A 16340-nucleotide genomic window follows, 5' to 3' on the forward strand; every position below is an offset into this window, starting at 1 on the left:
CAGCTAAGCATTTTTAACCATCCCTTCTGCATTCTCTCTTCCCCCACCCCCACCTCCCCCAGTAAACACTTATTGCATAAAAATAGAGCACTGCAGTCTGGTGTTTCATTTCTGGCTTAGGGCATTTTTATGAGTTGTGAATCCTCCAGTTCAGGTGGGGAAAGATCTTTTATCTGAATGTACCTGTGGAATGGAATAAAAATAAGTGTTCTTTGAAGGCCTACCACATCAGTACCATTTCTCTAAAATCATTATGATATAAATATACAAGTTGCTTATTTCAATGTTTTAATGTCTTAATATGTGGCAAGGATATAAAGTGACTTTTTCTTTCTGTTTATAGATTTGGAGCCCTTATCGACAACCTGGTTGTACGGGAGATCTTGATGGTAAAATTGAAGATGATTCACGTTGTCTCTATACACATGAGGAGTACATTAATCTTGTATTGAACAGTGGCAGTGGCCTGTCTCATGATTATGCCAATCAGTCAGTCCAAGAGGACCCACGAATGATGGCCTTCTTTGATTCCTTGGTCCGTCGGGAAATTGAGGGGTGGAGTTCTGACTCCGACAGTGACCTCAGTGAAAGCACTATCCTGCAGTTCCATGCTGGAGTAAGTGAACGCTCAGGCTATAGTGAATCTGAGTCCTCTACTTCTCTCCGTCATTCCCCACCTCATATGACAGAAGAATCTGATGAACCTGCCTATAACTTGGGAACTTTGAGATCCACTGAATCTCCATCACCCAGAGAAGCTGTGGCTTCTCGTCAGCAACGGTTATCTGCACTTAGGAGATATCAAGACAGACGCCTCCTAGCCCTTTCCAATGAGTCTGACTCTGATGAAAACACCTGTGAGACTGAGCTGGATGCTGATCTTTTCCCAAGACCAAGGTCCCCTAGTCCTGAAGAGAATGATTCAAGCAGCTCCAGCAGTAGCAGCAGCACAGAAGATGATGAGGAATTGAATGAGCGACGTGCCTTAACCAGGCAGCGCAATGCTCTGAGACGTAGACAAAGACAGAAGCCACAAAAGGAAGAAAGGACTAATGCAAATGCAGGAAACACAAGTACCTATATAGGTGAAGACCTTTATGATTATCCGCAAATCAAAGTGGATGATCTCTCCCCTTCTCCAGCTTCATCCCCTGAAAGAAGTGCTGGAAATACAGAGGTCCGTAAAGAGAAGATTTTTCCTTGCTCAGAGAATGAATCGGTAGATAGGAAGATCTATAAAGCTTTTCGTTGGCTTCATTATTCTTACATGTCTTATACAGCTAATAAAGATGGTGAATCTTCATGTGGAGGTGGAGAAAGTGAGGGAAGACCAGGAACTAGTAGAAAAGCTCTTAGCAGTCAAGATTCTGCTGCTGCTGAAAACCATAACAAAGACATTTTCAAGGATCGTAACCCAGCAGAAACTTCTAGAAACATTCAAGACCGTGAATGTGATAATCAACGACCAGTGGAAGATCAGGAAACCCTAGCCCAAGATACTGGGAGTAGTGGGTCTGTAGATCATTCTTTTGAAGCTAAGAAGCTCAATGGAAAAGCCATTTGCAAGGAAAGAGTTAGTTGCATTGAGGAGTCATGCAATCAACCTACAGGATTTGTGGAACAGAAAAATAACCAGAATTGTCAAACAACATCCAGCCATAACCCACTGGCTGTTTCTAAGGATTCATTTTCTACTCCTGCCAATGGTAATGGATCTGGAAATTTCTCTAGAAACCAAACGGATGACAGTGAGGATAGGAACATTGATAATTCCTGTACAAACTACAATAATGGCCACTTACACTCTCGTTCTCCTTACCTTAATAATGGACAGAGTTTTGTAGAGCAGGAAGCTCAAGGAAGACAATTACACTTAAGTGTTGATAAAGGCAGCTTTGTGCAGACATGCACATCATTGCGCAAGGAATGTTGCCTATCTGCAACAGACTCTTCCAGTCACAGCATGAGCATGAAAGAGGAGGTTGCTGAATTGCATCCCGCAGACAGTGATGGCTCACAAAACCATGGACGACAGAAAAGGCACAGAGCAGAGTTTGAAGATACAGATTCTGAGAGGTCTTCCTCAGAAAAGAAGTTGAAAACACACACAGTCTGGTTCTGAAATGTTGCATTTCCAACTCTTCATTCCATTCTTCAGTGGGTCTATTTTAAATTGACAGGGGCTATGTTGTATAAAAATCTAATCAACTTCTTTAAAATAAGACTGAGTATAGTGTACCCTTACAAGGTTTTGCTCAAGTAAACACTGATTCAGACAGTTGACTTTTTCTTGTGTGATGTGTGGTGTTTGTTCAGCTAGCTACTTAAAGTAGCTATTGTACATTTTATTCTCCTAAAAATAATTCTTAGCGTGTTGATACTGTGGGGTGTTTTTTAGTCTGAGTTGAATGATAGGCAAATGACATCCTACAAATGATGCTTTTTGGAGTGTGGTTTCTGTTTAAGAAAACAGACAAATTTGGATGCAGCCTTTAAAACCTCTCATGCTTCTGAAATCTTAAGGAAGAATTTAGTTTCGAAGCAACCTCATGGTTTATGTATGTGAAGTAACATCAACAGCTGTTATGTGCTTGTAATCCATTGCTCATACATGAGGCAGGGAATGGTTTTATTTGAACTAGAGACTGTTAAGGTAGCATCCATAATGATCTTTCTTTTTTCTCTCAAACTAACTTTCTCCCATCATATAGTAACAATAGTAACCATGTTGAATGGGTTGGGAAGTAGATTCACTTCCAGTTGAAATTTGTTGAGATGTGATCCTAAATGGGAATTGTACTTCTTTTGCTTCCCCCAGACTATGATCTAATTACAAAATGACTTGTATCTGTGATATTAATGGCAGAGTCTAGAGAAGATGGTTAGTCAGATCAGAGGAGGAGAAAGATGCATAATGGTGTGCCTAACAGAGTGTGAACTGATTCTTGAGATCTGATTCTTTTTTTCCTTCATTTTTTTAAAAGAACTGGTCTTATTCGGAACAGTTGCCTGACTTTAGACACCCTCGTTTTACAGTCCTGCACTATATTACAAACAGTGCAGATTGATGTATGGTTTCCAATTAAACAAATATTTTTGTGTGTATGGGCTATCTTTGTGTTTTATAGCAACTTAAAGTGGATATATTTTTTATAATAGTTGTATACTGAAGGGAAGACATCTGGTAAATTCTTCTGGGACACCAATTAAATAGTTTTCTTTGCCAGTCAGTTTTTACATGTTACCTGCCTGTTAATTATGCTGGCTGGTACAATCATATTCAGATGAGTGGAAGACAGTTGTGTGTTTCCCAAGATACTGTTGGCATGCGCAGTTCACTTTTGGACGGGGTACTTGCCCCTTCAGTCTGAAAACTGCCCCTGCCAAAATAGGTATTCACCCTGTTATGCATTGCTGTTAGTGAAAGGTAGGAATAACTTCAGTAAGAATCCTATTTCCACATGCCCTATATTTACACATCTATTGAATTTATCTTTGGTCTATATCTTTGAATATATTGAACCATTTTGGAAAAGACACCTGTGTAATTTTTTAAGGCACTGAGCCCATCAACAGATTCAGAGCTATTGGTCATGTTTTTATTGCCAAAAAAACACAATGAATACGTCTCAATTTACTTGCACAGAAGCTTGTGTAGAATTGCAAGGCCCAGTTGATTCACAGGATATGTAGTGTTCTGAGAATTATGCTATACTAAGTTAACCACTGAAGAATTAGCACTGAAGTGAAAATAACATGTTCTTATTCACAAAGGTCAGAGGTAGCCAAATTTTGGGGCCACCAGCATATGTGGAATTTAAAAAGCATTTTGTGGAGGCTGTCACAAAATGACAAGCACGGGAGAAATATGCCTATACTGAAAATAGTTCCTGTGGTGGATATAGCAGCCATAATACATGCATTTAATAAATATAAATTTAATAAATATATCTGCTTACGAGAAGACAACAGATGAGATTGATCCCTACCACCCCATCTAAAATGCTCTCTACTAATCCAGCTTTTTTCTTTTGGTATAGCAATCATACTGACAAATGAAATACCACATTCCAGGCACTCATCATTTTCACCTTTCAAGCCTGCCTGTAAGGCTTATGGTGTAAGGGTGGGGAGGACAAAGAGAAGCATTCTTGGAGATAAAGCTGGTGTTCTTGGCTGGCACTTTGAACTGCAGCATGCTTTTTTCAATTTATTTCGTAATAAAAATATATTTTAAAATTAGGAGAAATGGGAGCCCTGGTGACCAGAAGGGAAGATCCCAGGAGTAGATTGGTGCCTATAAGCTCTATTCTACCTACTCCCCACATAGGAACTTTCTAGATTGCTGGATCGTTGCTATGAACCTAAGCCAAGGAATGTTACCAAGATAAAATGAGATGCCAAATGTTCCATGTATGTATTGAAGTTACTGTGCTAAGAATGGGAATAAAAATGATAATTTGTTGGACCTTTGAAACTGAATTAAAAAGGAAGTGCTTCTGCAAACCTATGAACTGATGTTTAACATTTCGTGCAATGTACCTCTCTGTGAGGGTAATGAACTTGATCTGCTTAGGTACTCCTGCAATAGACAGCTATTCAACCAAGAACTTAGAAGCCCAAAAGGCATAGAGGACATACCCTAACTCAAATATATATTTATTAACAAAACAAAGAATGAGTTGTATTTAAGGATGTAAGAATGGGGTACTTCTCCTTTTAGAAATGTGAGAATGGTGAAAGTTGATATTTCAGTTGAAAAAGAAACTGTTCACCCTGTTATTTGATAGCATTAGTAAATATTTCGGATACTAAATTTCTGATCGGTAAAATTATAAACTAGGTTATCCTCTTGGTAGCATAAATTCATATTCTGAGAATTTGGGCTTATCCATTCTTTATCTTGAAGCATAACTTCCTTTCTTCTCATTTTGACATTGATCAAGTAGTAATTCTCTAGGAGAGCAGAGACTAGCAAACCATCTATCTTAAAGTTGTGAGTTTGCTCAGCAGTAGCAACTAAGCCTACCTACCAGGAAATTCTGTTCCTTGAATACTAGATTGTCCATGTTTTTTCCCCTCCTGTTTTCCTCTACAGGAGACATGATACTGCAAGATCAAAATGCCACTGATTCTTTATCAGGAGATACTTGAGGGAAATACACAGTTTGGAAGGAAAGAGCTTTTTCAAAATGTGCACATTACTGACCTTTCTGTAAGGAAACCAATTAATAATGTTGGCTAGAGTTGGACACTTGTATGTTTCAAGATGATATGATACTCACTTTCCAGATACTGAAAGAATAGAGACTGTATATCACCAGCATGCTCAGAGATGAGAACTTCCTATCATCTAGTTGGTTAATGTTGGGAGCCATAATACTGAGCGAGCCAAATCAGGAACAAACAGTGGTTGTATAGTTGATCTGGACCTCATTTCACCATGTAGAAGAGAATACTTTTGATAACCAACTATGTTTATTGCAGAAATGATGTGAAAGACTTGTGTAAAAATCCAAACTGTTGATGAAATTTAATTGACTTTTACAGTGCAAGTCAAAAGGTCTTTGAATGCACCAATTTAAATTAACTTTAAATTGGTAGACAAACACAAGCTTTAATTCTATGCAACTTTAATCATGCCACATGTACTCAGTATTTGAAGTGACATGGACATAGTGACATTTGTATGTCACATTAAACCACAGTGTCATAGTTACTGGATTTAAATCAGTTTAGATCTACTATACTCAGCAGGATATCTTCAGGCCATCCTGCCTGGCAATAGTCAGCTGCTAATTTTTATGGGATTTGGGTTGAGGATTTGAAGAATTGGGCCAGCCTCTCAACTTTCAAGAAAACTGCCAAAGTTCTAATTGCAAGGGGGATTCTTGTTCTTTTTTGCTCCTGGATCACAACTTTGATAAAGTGGATCCTTCCATTCCATAACTACTGCATTTTTTCCCAAGTTGTGGCCTTGAAAGTAAGAAAATTAACTCAAGTGAGATGGCGAAGATATATATGGATTTGTTCTGAAGAATATAAGGATTAGCTATAAGTTTGATAACTTCATCTGAAGTCTATTATTTAACACTTAGATTCTAAAATAATGTGATAGCAAAATCATTTAGAATATGCCCAACTGTGTGGGTATATACAATTGTAATCATACTAAAAAGTGGAAATCAATTTTATGGCAACAGGCATTTAGGTTTTGCCCTTCTAAATAAAATTTCATCACATGCCTCTGAAAGCTTGATCTTCTGACTATATAATGATCCTTTTGAAAAAAAAATCATCCCACATGAGATCTCAGCAGCAGAAAACTGTAAAGTATATTCTGTCTGTTAAGAGAAGACAGATACGGGTACCACAAGTTCAGCAGAAGGAATGAGATTTAGGAACACAGTCGTATGAATAGTAGGCTTGGATAATGCTTCAGATTTGATTCCAAAGAGGTACTTCACAGCAAGCAAGGACATAAGCCAACGATTTGTTTGCAACTCCTTAAAGCAACTACACTTTTCCCCAGGATTGCATGGCAGCTATGAACTGAATCTGAACCGCAACACAGCCCTAATTTAAAAAACACACACACACACGGAGTTAGTCATGATATTTTTTGTGCCAGTCACAGGATGCAGTGGGTCCAGATGCAGTTTTAATTGGCCAATAGCTGGGAGATTTGCTTAGAAGTCCTATAACTCTGAACTCCTTAAAAGTCAAAAGTCAGTATCTTTTAGCATTTTTTAAAGAGCTGCAGATACATTTCCCCCTCTCTCTGCCCCCAAACAATTTGGAACGTCTGTGGCCGAGACCGACAGCTGGATGTGTGTGCACTTTGCAGAACTCAAGGATGCCTTACCAATGATTAGCTTTTGGAACTGGCAAGATGTGAAAGGCTTCCTAGGGAACCACACAAGTTTTGAAAATGCTTCTTTACCAGATACTTTGGCTGGGATTATGTCTCAGTTTTGTCTAAGCTATGGCATGTGAAATCCTAACCTGATGCTTTGGCAAAGTATGTCAGCATAAGTGTATTTGTGGGATGAACTGAAGCATGTGGAAGAGCTTATAGCTTATTTAAAACACCTTGCGGAGTTCAAGAACGCTGCATCTTTTTATATTACTGACTATATAGCCAGGTCTTCTGGGTTTGGAAAGCTGGCCTGTTAATATCACACAGGCAGGCTATCAGACTTCAGTATAATTCCCAAGGCATCTTGAATAATGACTGCTGGGGATGGCTTGGTTTAAACCAACAGAAGGAATATGAAGTTCATAAGAATCTATGTCTCTGGCACATAATCCAACCACTGAAACCCTTGATATCTGAGCTGGTGGAAATTTAGACTGCTCATTAAGCAGTGTTTGGCATGAGGCACCCAAAAGTTGGAACTGATCTTCATAAGATATACAGCATAAAGAAGCATTTCTAAAAATAAAATATGAAATGACAGGCCTCCTTTGAAACCTGCAGCTCAAACATCAAATATTAATTTCCAATTACGGTTGATCAATATTGGTTGCATTAGATATGCACAGAAAGGAAGCAAGAACTTGAAATATCTGACTTAACCAATTCATACCATATATAATTGTTGCTCACTGAATTTAATCTAAATTAAATCCACGGTTTATTACCAACATCTATTTCTCTACTGAAGTTGGTGGACACCTTGGACTCATTCTTCATTTGGTTTTGTTTCACTACTTCCTTTTCCCCCTGCCCCAACTGAAGTATTTTTGGTGTATAAAAATGGCTGAAGTTGAATAGAAACCAAGCAGACGCTTTTCACTAGGACACCTTTCTCGGCTTGATACCAACAGCCATATGAATTGGGAATTCTGGGAGTTAAAATCCCAACACATTTGAAAGGTACACCATTGGGAGAATCTGTACTAGGTCTTAGTTCTTAATAAAACATACATTTTGTACCCTCTGAGAGCCATTCAATTCTTGTTTAAATTGTTCAATCACTTTGAAACAACTCAGTAGTGCCTAAGGCAGTGTTGTCCAAACTTGGCCACTTTAAGATGAGTGGACTTCAACTCCCAGAATTCCCCAGCCAGCCATGGGAGTTGGGAGTTGAAGTCCACTCATCTTAAAGTGGCCAAGTTTGGACAACACTGGCCTAAGGGGATCACGTTTGGTTCAGGGGCTCCTGTCGCTAATATTCATCTTGAGCATAGAATAATACTGGAGAGACTCTTAATGAAAATTCCTGAGTAGTACACAGAAGGAGTCATGGAATAGGCAAGAAGGAGGATGCCTATTAAACCTATTTGGATTGCATGTGCTTCTTTTTTAAATATTTGAGAGGTAGCCATTGTTCTGGCCTATTGCAATATTACCATAGTTACTCAGAATAAGTCCCACTGAGCTTAGGTAAGTGTAGGTAGCATTGCAGTTCCTTGGGACTGTTCCATGCCAGAATCAATTGCAGCCTTCTTTTTTTTTTTTTATAGTCAAACATTTCTTTAAAAGAAAGCAGACGTAGCTCTTAATAGCAACTCAAGAACAGTGATGATATCCCACCATCTGGAGTCATTCAAGGTAAAGCTTTAGCAGAAGAGAAAATTATATATGGTGAACTGGATAAATACTTGCACAAATTCCATTCACACCCACTAGATACCTCAAAAACTACCTTTTAAGATGTAACTCATTAGGTCTTTAGTGAACCAAATCAGACTCCAGGTAACTAGAAAATCCATCACTGTGTTTGTGATGGATTTTCCATCACCAAAAGAAATAGGCAGAATTGGCATCCATATGGGATTTGTAAACATTCATTGTGAAGTTCAATTACATTAACAAGTTGCAAGGTTTGTAATTTTTTTTTTTACATCAGTCTAATTGATCCCACTGGGCCCTTCCCTGGATAATAAATCCTTCATTTAACCAAATCGTATTTTCAGAATAGGAAACTGCTGAAAAGGAATGTTTTGCTGTCTCTTATATATGCTTATGTATTATTATAAACAACATGAAAATAATCTATGAGGAAGCAAGTGATATATAGGACCTATGCTTAAGATAACACAAGAAGCTCTAGTTTAGTTCATTTTTCCTGATAACTAATAATAGCTCAGGAACCTCACTCAAGACTGCACAAGGGATACGGGACTAAATCCCCCCACTATGGGCAAACTCAGCAGCTGCAGTCCTCATCTGGATCACCACCAGCATTGCTACTTGAGAAGAACAAATCATTTTCAAAAGGATGCAAGTGCTTAAAATTATATTTGTTGGCCCTAAGTTGGAAAGTTGGCCCTAAGTTGGAAACAATGGCATTTGTTAAAAAGGTAGCTAGACAAAAACCTCAGCTTAACAAAGCTTTCTTTAAAATGCATAGCACTTTTTTTTTTTTTTAAAGGAGACTTCTGAGGAAGAAATGGTGAACTGAAGATGGCTCCACTCAAAGTGGAGCCAGCAACTGCAGTGGAATGAAGAGTCAGGGAGTAGATCGACTCTTATTACTTCCTCTCTGGACAAGGAGAGGACTTGAGATTGCCCACAAGTGCTCCAGACAGTTACTCCTCGTGAGGAGACTGCAAGTCAGTAGCCTCTGGTGGGTTTAAAGCTCTGGGAGACAAGAGAATAGACATCTTTTTCCTCAAACTGCAGTCAGCACTTTCAAAAGTACACTGGGTTCGCATACTTACTTTTCTTATCACTTTCGGAAATTGCTTCTTACCTGCTTTTCAGCTATTAGGAACCTTTGGATGGACAAGTTTTACAGCACCGGGTGAGCTTCCTTTAATACTTAGCAAAAGAAGTTTTAAATGCAAGTTTAAACACTTTGAAAAAAATCTTTTTGGGGGGGGGGAATAAACAGCAATAGGGTGATTAGAACTTTGATTTTGGAGAGTTACAAATGGACTGAGAGCCCAGATGGATTTGAAATAGGAGTTTGGAATTAATTATAAGAATCTTTCCCATGAGAAAATGCTTTGGTTTTGAATTCTCTTTAAAAAATCATGATAGACTTTGAAGCTTGGACACTAGAGGGAACCAGAAGGAACTAAAGATTACAATTAAAGGAAAATAACACTTAAATTGGACTTACTAATACAGAATGAAGCAAAACATTTTAACATTGGACATATTGAAGGATATTTTTGAACAATGGACCCAGAAGTTAATTTTAAGAGTGTCTGCCTCTGTTGATAGACTGTGTTTAAAGGATGTTATGAAAGAGAAACAAGTTTTACCTGACAAGGTTGAGACTGATCTGAAAGTTTCTTTAAAAATGACAGGCTACAAGAATGATATGGAAAAAAGATGCTACACTGGACATACAAAATTAAGACTGGCTGATGTCTTAATAATTAAAAGAGATATACAAATAACAAACCAAGAGAGTGACCTGGATAATTTTCCTATACTGGATTTACAAAAGAGGCTTGTAGAGCCTTGTATACTGGATTTACAAAAGAGGCTTGTAGATTTCTTTTCATTTTTTCTTTATCCCTTCTCACAAAATTCTTCAAAGGTTTAACTTTGAAGAATTTTGTGAGAAGGGATAAAGAAAAAATGAAAAGAAATCAAGTTATAGGACATTATTTGAAGGGACTAAATATCAAGATTGTTATAAGTAAAAGTTGTTTATCTGATCAAAGTTAAAATAGATATGTTGTTATCTCTGGTAACCCCTAATGGACTTTTGCTGATCAGGACTGAAACAATGAGGCTTTAAGGATTTGTTTATGGATAAGAGCTGGAATATGGGAAGAAGAGATCATTTGTTGTATTTTAAGAGAAGGTGATAAATTACTAAAGTTGTTTATACTTGTGATGAAAGGGGAAATCATTTCTTTATATATTTTTCTTTTTCTTTACTAAATTCTTATTTTTTCTTTTCTATTTTTCTATTTTTTCTTTTCTGCACTTTCTATTTTTTCCTTTTATTCTTTTTTTTTAGTTTGTATTAGTTTTTATTTTTGTAACTATAATTTTTAATAAAATTGCTATTTTAAAAAAAGGATTAAAAAAAAAAAACAAAATCTGATTGCCTGGCATTAGAAAGGCAAAAAAAAAAAAACTAGCACCAGGTGAACTTTACTGGGAAAGCCATCCTAAAGGCAAGGAATCACCAGAAAAAAGACCTTCTCCAACATCATCAGCCACCCACTTGGTCTTCAGAAGTCAGAGGCACCGGGCAAAACCCTTACAAATCATCATGAGCAAGTGACTGGGCAGACCATGTGGAATCAAACAATCTTCAGGCACCCAAGCAATAGAACTTTAAAGGGAAACATCAGCATCACATTTTAAATTGCATTCAGCAGCTAAAATGCAGTTGGCAGTCATGGCTGGGAGGGCCTTTGCACAGCTTTGTGTTGTTGCACCCCTTCCTGGATTGGGATGCTCTGCTCACAGTCACTCATGCCCTAGTCACCTCCAGATTGGACTACTGTAAAGTGCTCTACATGGGGCTGCCCTTGAAGAGTATCTGGAAGCTTCAACTGGTGCAGAATGCAGCAGCACGGGCAGTTATGTGTGCCCCTAGAACAGCACATGTCACACCTCTGCTCTGTGAGCTGCATTGGCTGCCAGTCTGCTTCCAGGTCCAGTTCAAGGTGCTGGTTTTAACCTTTAAAGCCCTTCATGGCATGGGCCCGGGTTATCTGAGGGACCGCCTCTCTCCAATTACATCAACCCATCCCATTAGATCTGGCAGAGAAGGCATGTTGTGGGTACCATCTGCTAGGGACTTGCACTTGGTGGGTCCCAAGAGGCCTTCTCTGCTGTGATGTCTACCTATGGAACATTCTCCCCCTTGCCCCGAAGTCAGGTTAGCTCCATCCCTGTTCATATTCCGGAAGTCCCTCAAGACCTGGTTATGTCACCAGGCCTGGAGGTCCCAGGAAACCAGAGACATTCTTAGATGGCTTCACTGTGGTTGCTATATTTACTCTCTCCATGCCTTGTGGTTTGTATGTTTTACATCTTTAATAATACTTTAATTTTTAGTAATGATTTTTATATTTTTATAATGACTGTTTTTTTAATGTATTGTTTTATTCAATTGTATGACATGCAGAGGCACTTTTTGTGAGATGGGTAGCCATATAAATTTGATTAATACATAATTTTAAAAAAATGCCCCAGCAGCTATCAGGACTTCCTGAGAAAATCTATTAAAAATGGCCATTCCTAATTGTAGGCTACATGCATTTTTTTTAACTACCTGAATATTCAGGTAGGAAAATATGGGAAGTACATGGTAGTAGTCTAACCTTTTACCAAATTTTGAAGAAGGACAATCAGATCCAGGAGAAATTACTGGAGAAAGACACTATTTGGATATCTAAATGTAAAGAAAAATGCCCTCTTGAACTACAAAACTGATTCCTTAGAATATCCTTGAAGAACTTCCAGTCTGTGGATCTAATGGGCCCATTAATTTCTCCAGTTCAGCACAGAAAGATATTCTGATCTGACATGCCCTTCTCTGAAACTCTACCTCCACACCATTCCCTTTCTCGGTACTGAAGGAGACTGGACAAAATGACTCCCAGCCTTCCCTTAAACAATCAAAGAAATACAGCAGAGAAATTATTTCCCCATTCTGAACCCAAATTCTTTGATGTCACCCCTTTGATCCCCCCCCCCCCCCGCACCACCAGGAATGTCTGTCCAAAACAAGCTGAATAGTACATTCTGGGCAGATGAAGAATAACCAATCAAGATGTATGGTGACATAAACTGAAAGTATTGAGTAACTCATAGTTATAAAAGGCTTGTAAATTGTTAGTTTATTAGATGCCTGGAATAGATTATTAATAGAAACCCACCATCCTAAGAGTACTGCCTAGACCAGTGTTCCTCAACCTTGGCGGTTTGAAGATGTGTGGACTTCAGCTCCCAGAATTCTGGGAGTTGAAGTTCACACATCTTCAAGTTGCCAAGGTTGAGGAACACTGGCCTAGAAACTCTCAGTGACTGCTGCAGGCAGCTCTTTCAAGACTAAACAAATCTGTGAAGGTAGAAACTCCTCTTCTGCAGGACTTTGCTTGTATGATGCTAATGCAGTAAAGACAAGTTGGTTTTTAACACTGACTCCCACTCTGTCCACTGTCTTAACACTAAATAGAAACTGTGTGTCCTTTACACCTTTACATGTTACTTGGGGTCGAAAGCATGTAAAGATACAAATGTCAACCTACTTGTTTCTAAACATTTTTCTGGAGTTACTGTTGGATGTGAACCTGCTAAACCATTTCTTTTTTTAAGTTTTAGCTTAACACAATGCAGTGAATAGACTAAAGTATCATTAATGCCTCTGTTTAGTTGTCCTTGTTATCCAACAGTGTATGACAGCATCCTCTACAACATTTCAAGGAACTTAGGTTATACAGATAGTCCTCACTTAATGAACATTCATTTAGTGACTGTTTGAAGGTACAACAGTGCTGAACAAAGGGACTTACAACTGGTCCTTACAATTACAACCGTTGCAGCTCCCCCATGGTCATGTGATCACGATCCAGGCACTTGGCAACCAGCTTGCACTTATGATGATTGCAACGTCCCAGGGTCACGTGATCACCATTTGCAACCTTCCCAGTCAGCTTCCAGCAAGCAAAATTCATTCATTCATTCATTCATTCATTCATTCATTCATTCATTCATTCATTCATTTTATCTCCGCCCATCTCCCCCTAATGGGGGACTCTGGGTGGCTCACAAGATCTGTTAAAACAATAAATATATACAAAATTACATAAAACATAAAAACTATACAAAGCATTACCAAAAGAAAAGAAAAAGTCCAAGAGGCTGATGGTTTCCAGAGCTGCAGACAGGCCTCTAAGGGGCTAGCCATCTCCACGCTTGGTGTCTTCCCTCCTCACGCCAGGCCAAATGGCAGAGCCAGGTCTTCAGATCTCTCCGGAAGGCCAGGAGTGAAGCGGCCAATCTCACCTCTGGGGGCAAGATATTCCAAAGGGCGGGGGCTACAGCAGAGAAGGCCTGCCTTCAGGACCCTGCTAATCGAAGTTCTTTTACTGAGGGGGTCCAAAGCATGCCCTCCCTGTGTGATTGGGTGGGACAGGTTGAAGTCATGGGGAAGAGACGGTCCCTTAGGTAACCTGGTCCCATGCCATGTAGGGCTTTAAAGGTGATAACCAACACCTTGAATTGAACCCAGAAGCAAACTAGAAGCAACGGTGTTACATGAGCCCTTCTTGGGCTCCAAAAATAGCCCGCGCGGCTGCATTCTGGACTAGCTATAGCTTCCGGATACTCTTCAAGGGTAGCCCCACATGGAGCGCATCGCAGTAGTCTATATGGGAGATAACAAGGGTGTGAATGACCGTTTGAAGGGCATCCTGATCCAGGAAAGGGAGTAACTGATGCACAACCCGAAGTTGTGCAAAGGCCCTCCTGGCCACGGCTGCCACCTACTCTTCGAGCAGGAGCAGTGAGTCCAGGAGGACCCCCAGATTATGCACTGGGTCTGTTTGGGGCAGTCCTACCCCATCCAGCACCAAAGATAACAAAGTCCCAGATACAAAGGAGCCATTAACCCACAGCCACTCCGTCTTACCAGGGTACAGCTGAAGCCTGTTGTTCCCCATTCAGACCCTTACAGCCTCCAGGCACCGCAAAAGGGCGGTCACGGCATCACTTACCTCACCTGGGATGGAGATGTATAATTGAGTATCATCCGCATATTGATGATACCTCATCCAATGATGGCAGATGATCTCGCCCAGTGGTTTCATGTAGATGTTAAAAAGGAGCAGGGAGAGAACCGAACCCTGTGGCACCCCACAAATGAGGGGCCGAGGATGGGACCTCTTGCTCCCTATCACCACCAATTGGGATCGGCCCTGGAGAAAGGAGGTGAACCAGCACAGAACCATGCCACCCACCCCCAATTCCCTGAGCTGTCCCAAAAGGATACCATGGTTGGCGGTATCAAAAGCCACTGAGAGGTCAAGGAGAGCAAGGATGGTCGCACTTCCACCATCTCACTTCCTCCAGTGGTCATCCATAAGTGCGACCAATGCCATTTCCGTTCCATATCCGGGCCTGAAACCTGACTGAAAAGGGTCCAGATAATCCGTTTCCTCCAGAACCCTTTGAAGCTGTGATGCCACCACTTTCTCAACCACTTTCCCCAAAAAGGGGAGGTGGGAGACTGGATGAAAATTGTCCAGTACAGTGGGATCCAGGGAGGATTTCTTGAGGAGGGGGTGTACCAACGCCTCCTTAAAGGCAGCCGGGAACATTCCCTCCCACAAGGAGGGTTGTGCATCAGTTACGCCCTTTCCTGGATCGGGATGCCCTTCGAATGGTCATTCACACCCTTGTTATCTCCCATATAGACTACTGCGATGTGCTCCACATGCGGCTACCCTTGAAGAGTATCCGGAAGCTATAGCTTCGCTGCTCTTATCGCAACAGTGTAGGCCTGAATAGCGGCTCTAACCTGTGTTCAGTTGGATTCTTTGTCTTCCTCCAGCAATGCTCTAGACATCTCTTAACCCTCTTCAGAACCCTCAACTCCTCCGTAAAACACAGGGAGTACTGGGGCTGATGTGGCAAGAGAGGTCGCATAGGTGCGATCCTGTCCAACGCCCCGGCCACCTCCCTATTCCAGGCAGCAGCCAAGGCCTCCAAGGGCTCCCTCTGAAACCCTGTTGGGTCCATGGGTCCTGCCTCCCTGTGGAGGGGGGTGGCATAGGAGAAACTCAGTGTCACCAGGATGTGATCTGACCATGACAATGGGGAAAGCTGTAAATCTCCCCTCAGATCACTTTGCCATTGCTCCGACAAGAAAACCAAATCTGGCATGTGGCCACTGTATCGGGTCGGGTCCTGCACAATTTGAGAAAGGCCCATGGCCGCCATGGTAGCCATGAACTCCCGAGCCACCTCCGAGGTCCGTCCCAGAGATGGCAGGTTGAAGTCCCCCAGAACCATAAGTCTGGGGAACTCTACTGCCAGCCCCAAGATGGCCACCAGCAGCTCAGGCAGGGAGGTTGCCATGCAGCAGGGAGGCGGGACAGTAGCAGCACTCCCAACTGTTTGTGGGAACCCAACCTGAAAAAGAGTGTCTCACAACCAGAAACTTGTGGAGCAATGCCCCTGAAGGCCACCAGAGATTCTTGGATGACAACAGCCACCCCTCCTCCCCTGCCCTGGCATCTCGGCTGGTGTCACACCATAAACCCAGCTGGACACATTTTGGAGAGGGGCAACCCCCCAGGCCCCAGCCAGGTCTCGGTAATGCCTGCCAGGTCCACCCCCTCCTCAGTGATCAAGTCGCATATGAGTTGGGTCTTATTCTTAACTGATCTGGCATTAAGCAGCAGCAGCTGAA

The 16340-nt window shown here is 40.9% G+C and overlaps 1 protein-coding gene across 1 annotated transcript in view; it reads left to right on the forward strand.

Moving 5' to 3' along the window:
• The window catches only part of DCAF5 (DDB1 and CUL4 associated factor 5), a 51281-nt gene extending 46630 nt beyond the window's left edge, over nucleotides 1–4651 (forward strand). Inside the window, exon 9 of the mRNA XM_007424562.4 lies at nucleotides 344–4651. Within this exon, the coding sequence (XP_007424624.1) occupies nucleotides 344–2122 (1779 nt within the window). The 3' untranslated portion in view covers nucleotides 2123–4651. The remainder of the gene's footprint in view (nucleotides 1–343) is intronic.
• The last annotated feature ends 11689 nt before the right edge of the window (nucleotides 4652–16340 follow it).

Source organism: Python bivittatus, unplaced genomic scaffold, assembly GCF_059951505.1.
Source record: "Python bivittatus isolate LINGU-HERP-01145 unplaced genomic scaffold, Pbiv_v1 ctg000480_np1212, whole genome shotgun sequence".
In the NCBI taxonomy this organism is placed as follows: domain Eukaryota; kingdom Metazoa; phylum Chordata; class Lepidosauria; order Squamata; family Pythonidae; genus Python; species Python bivittatus.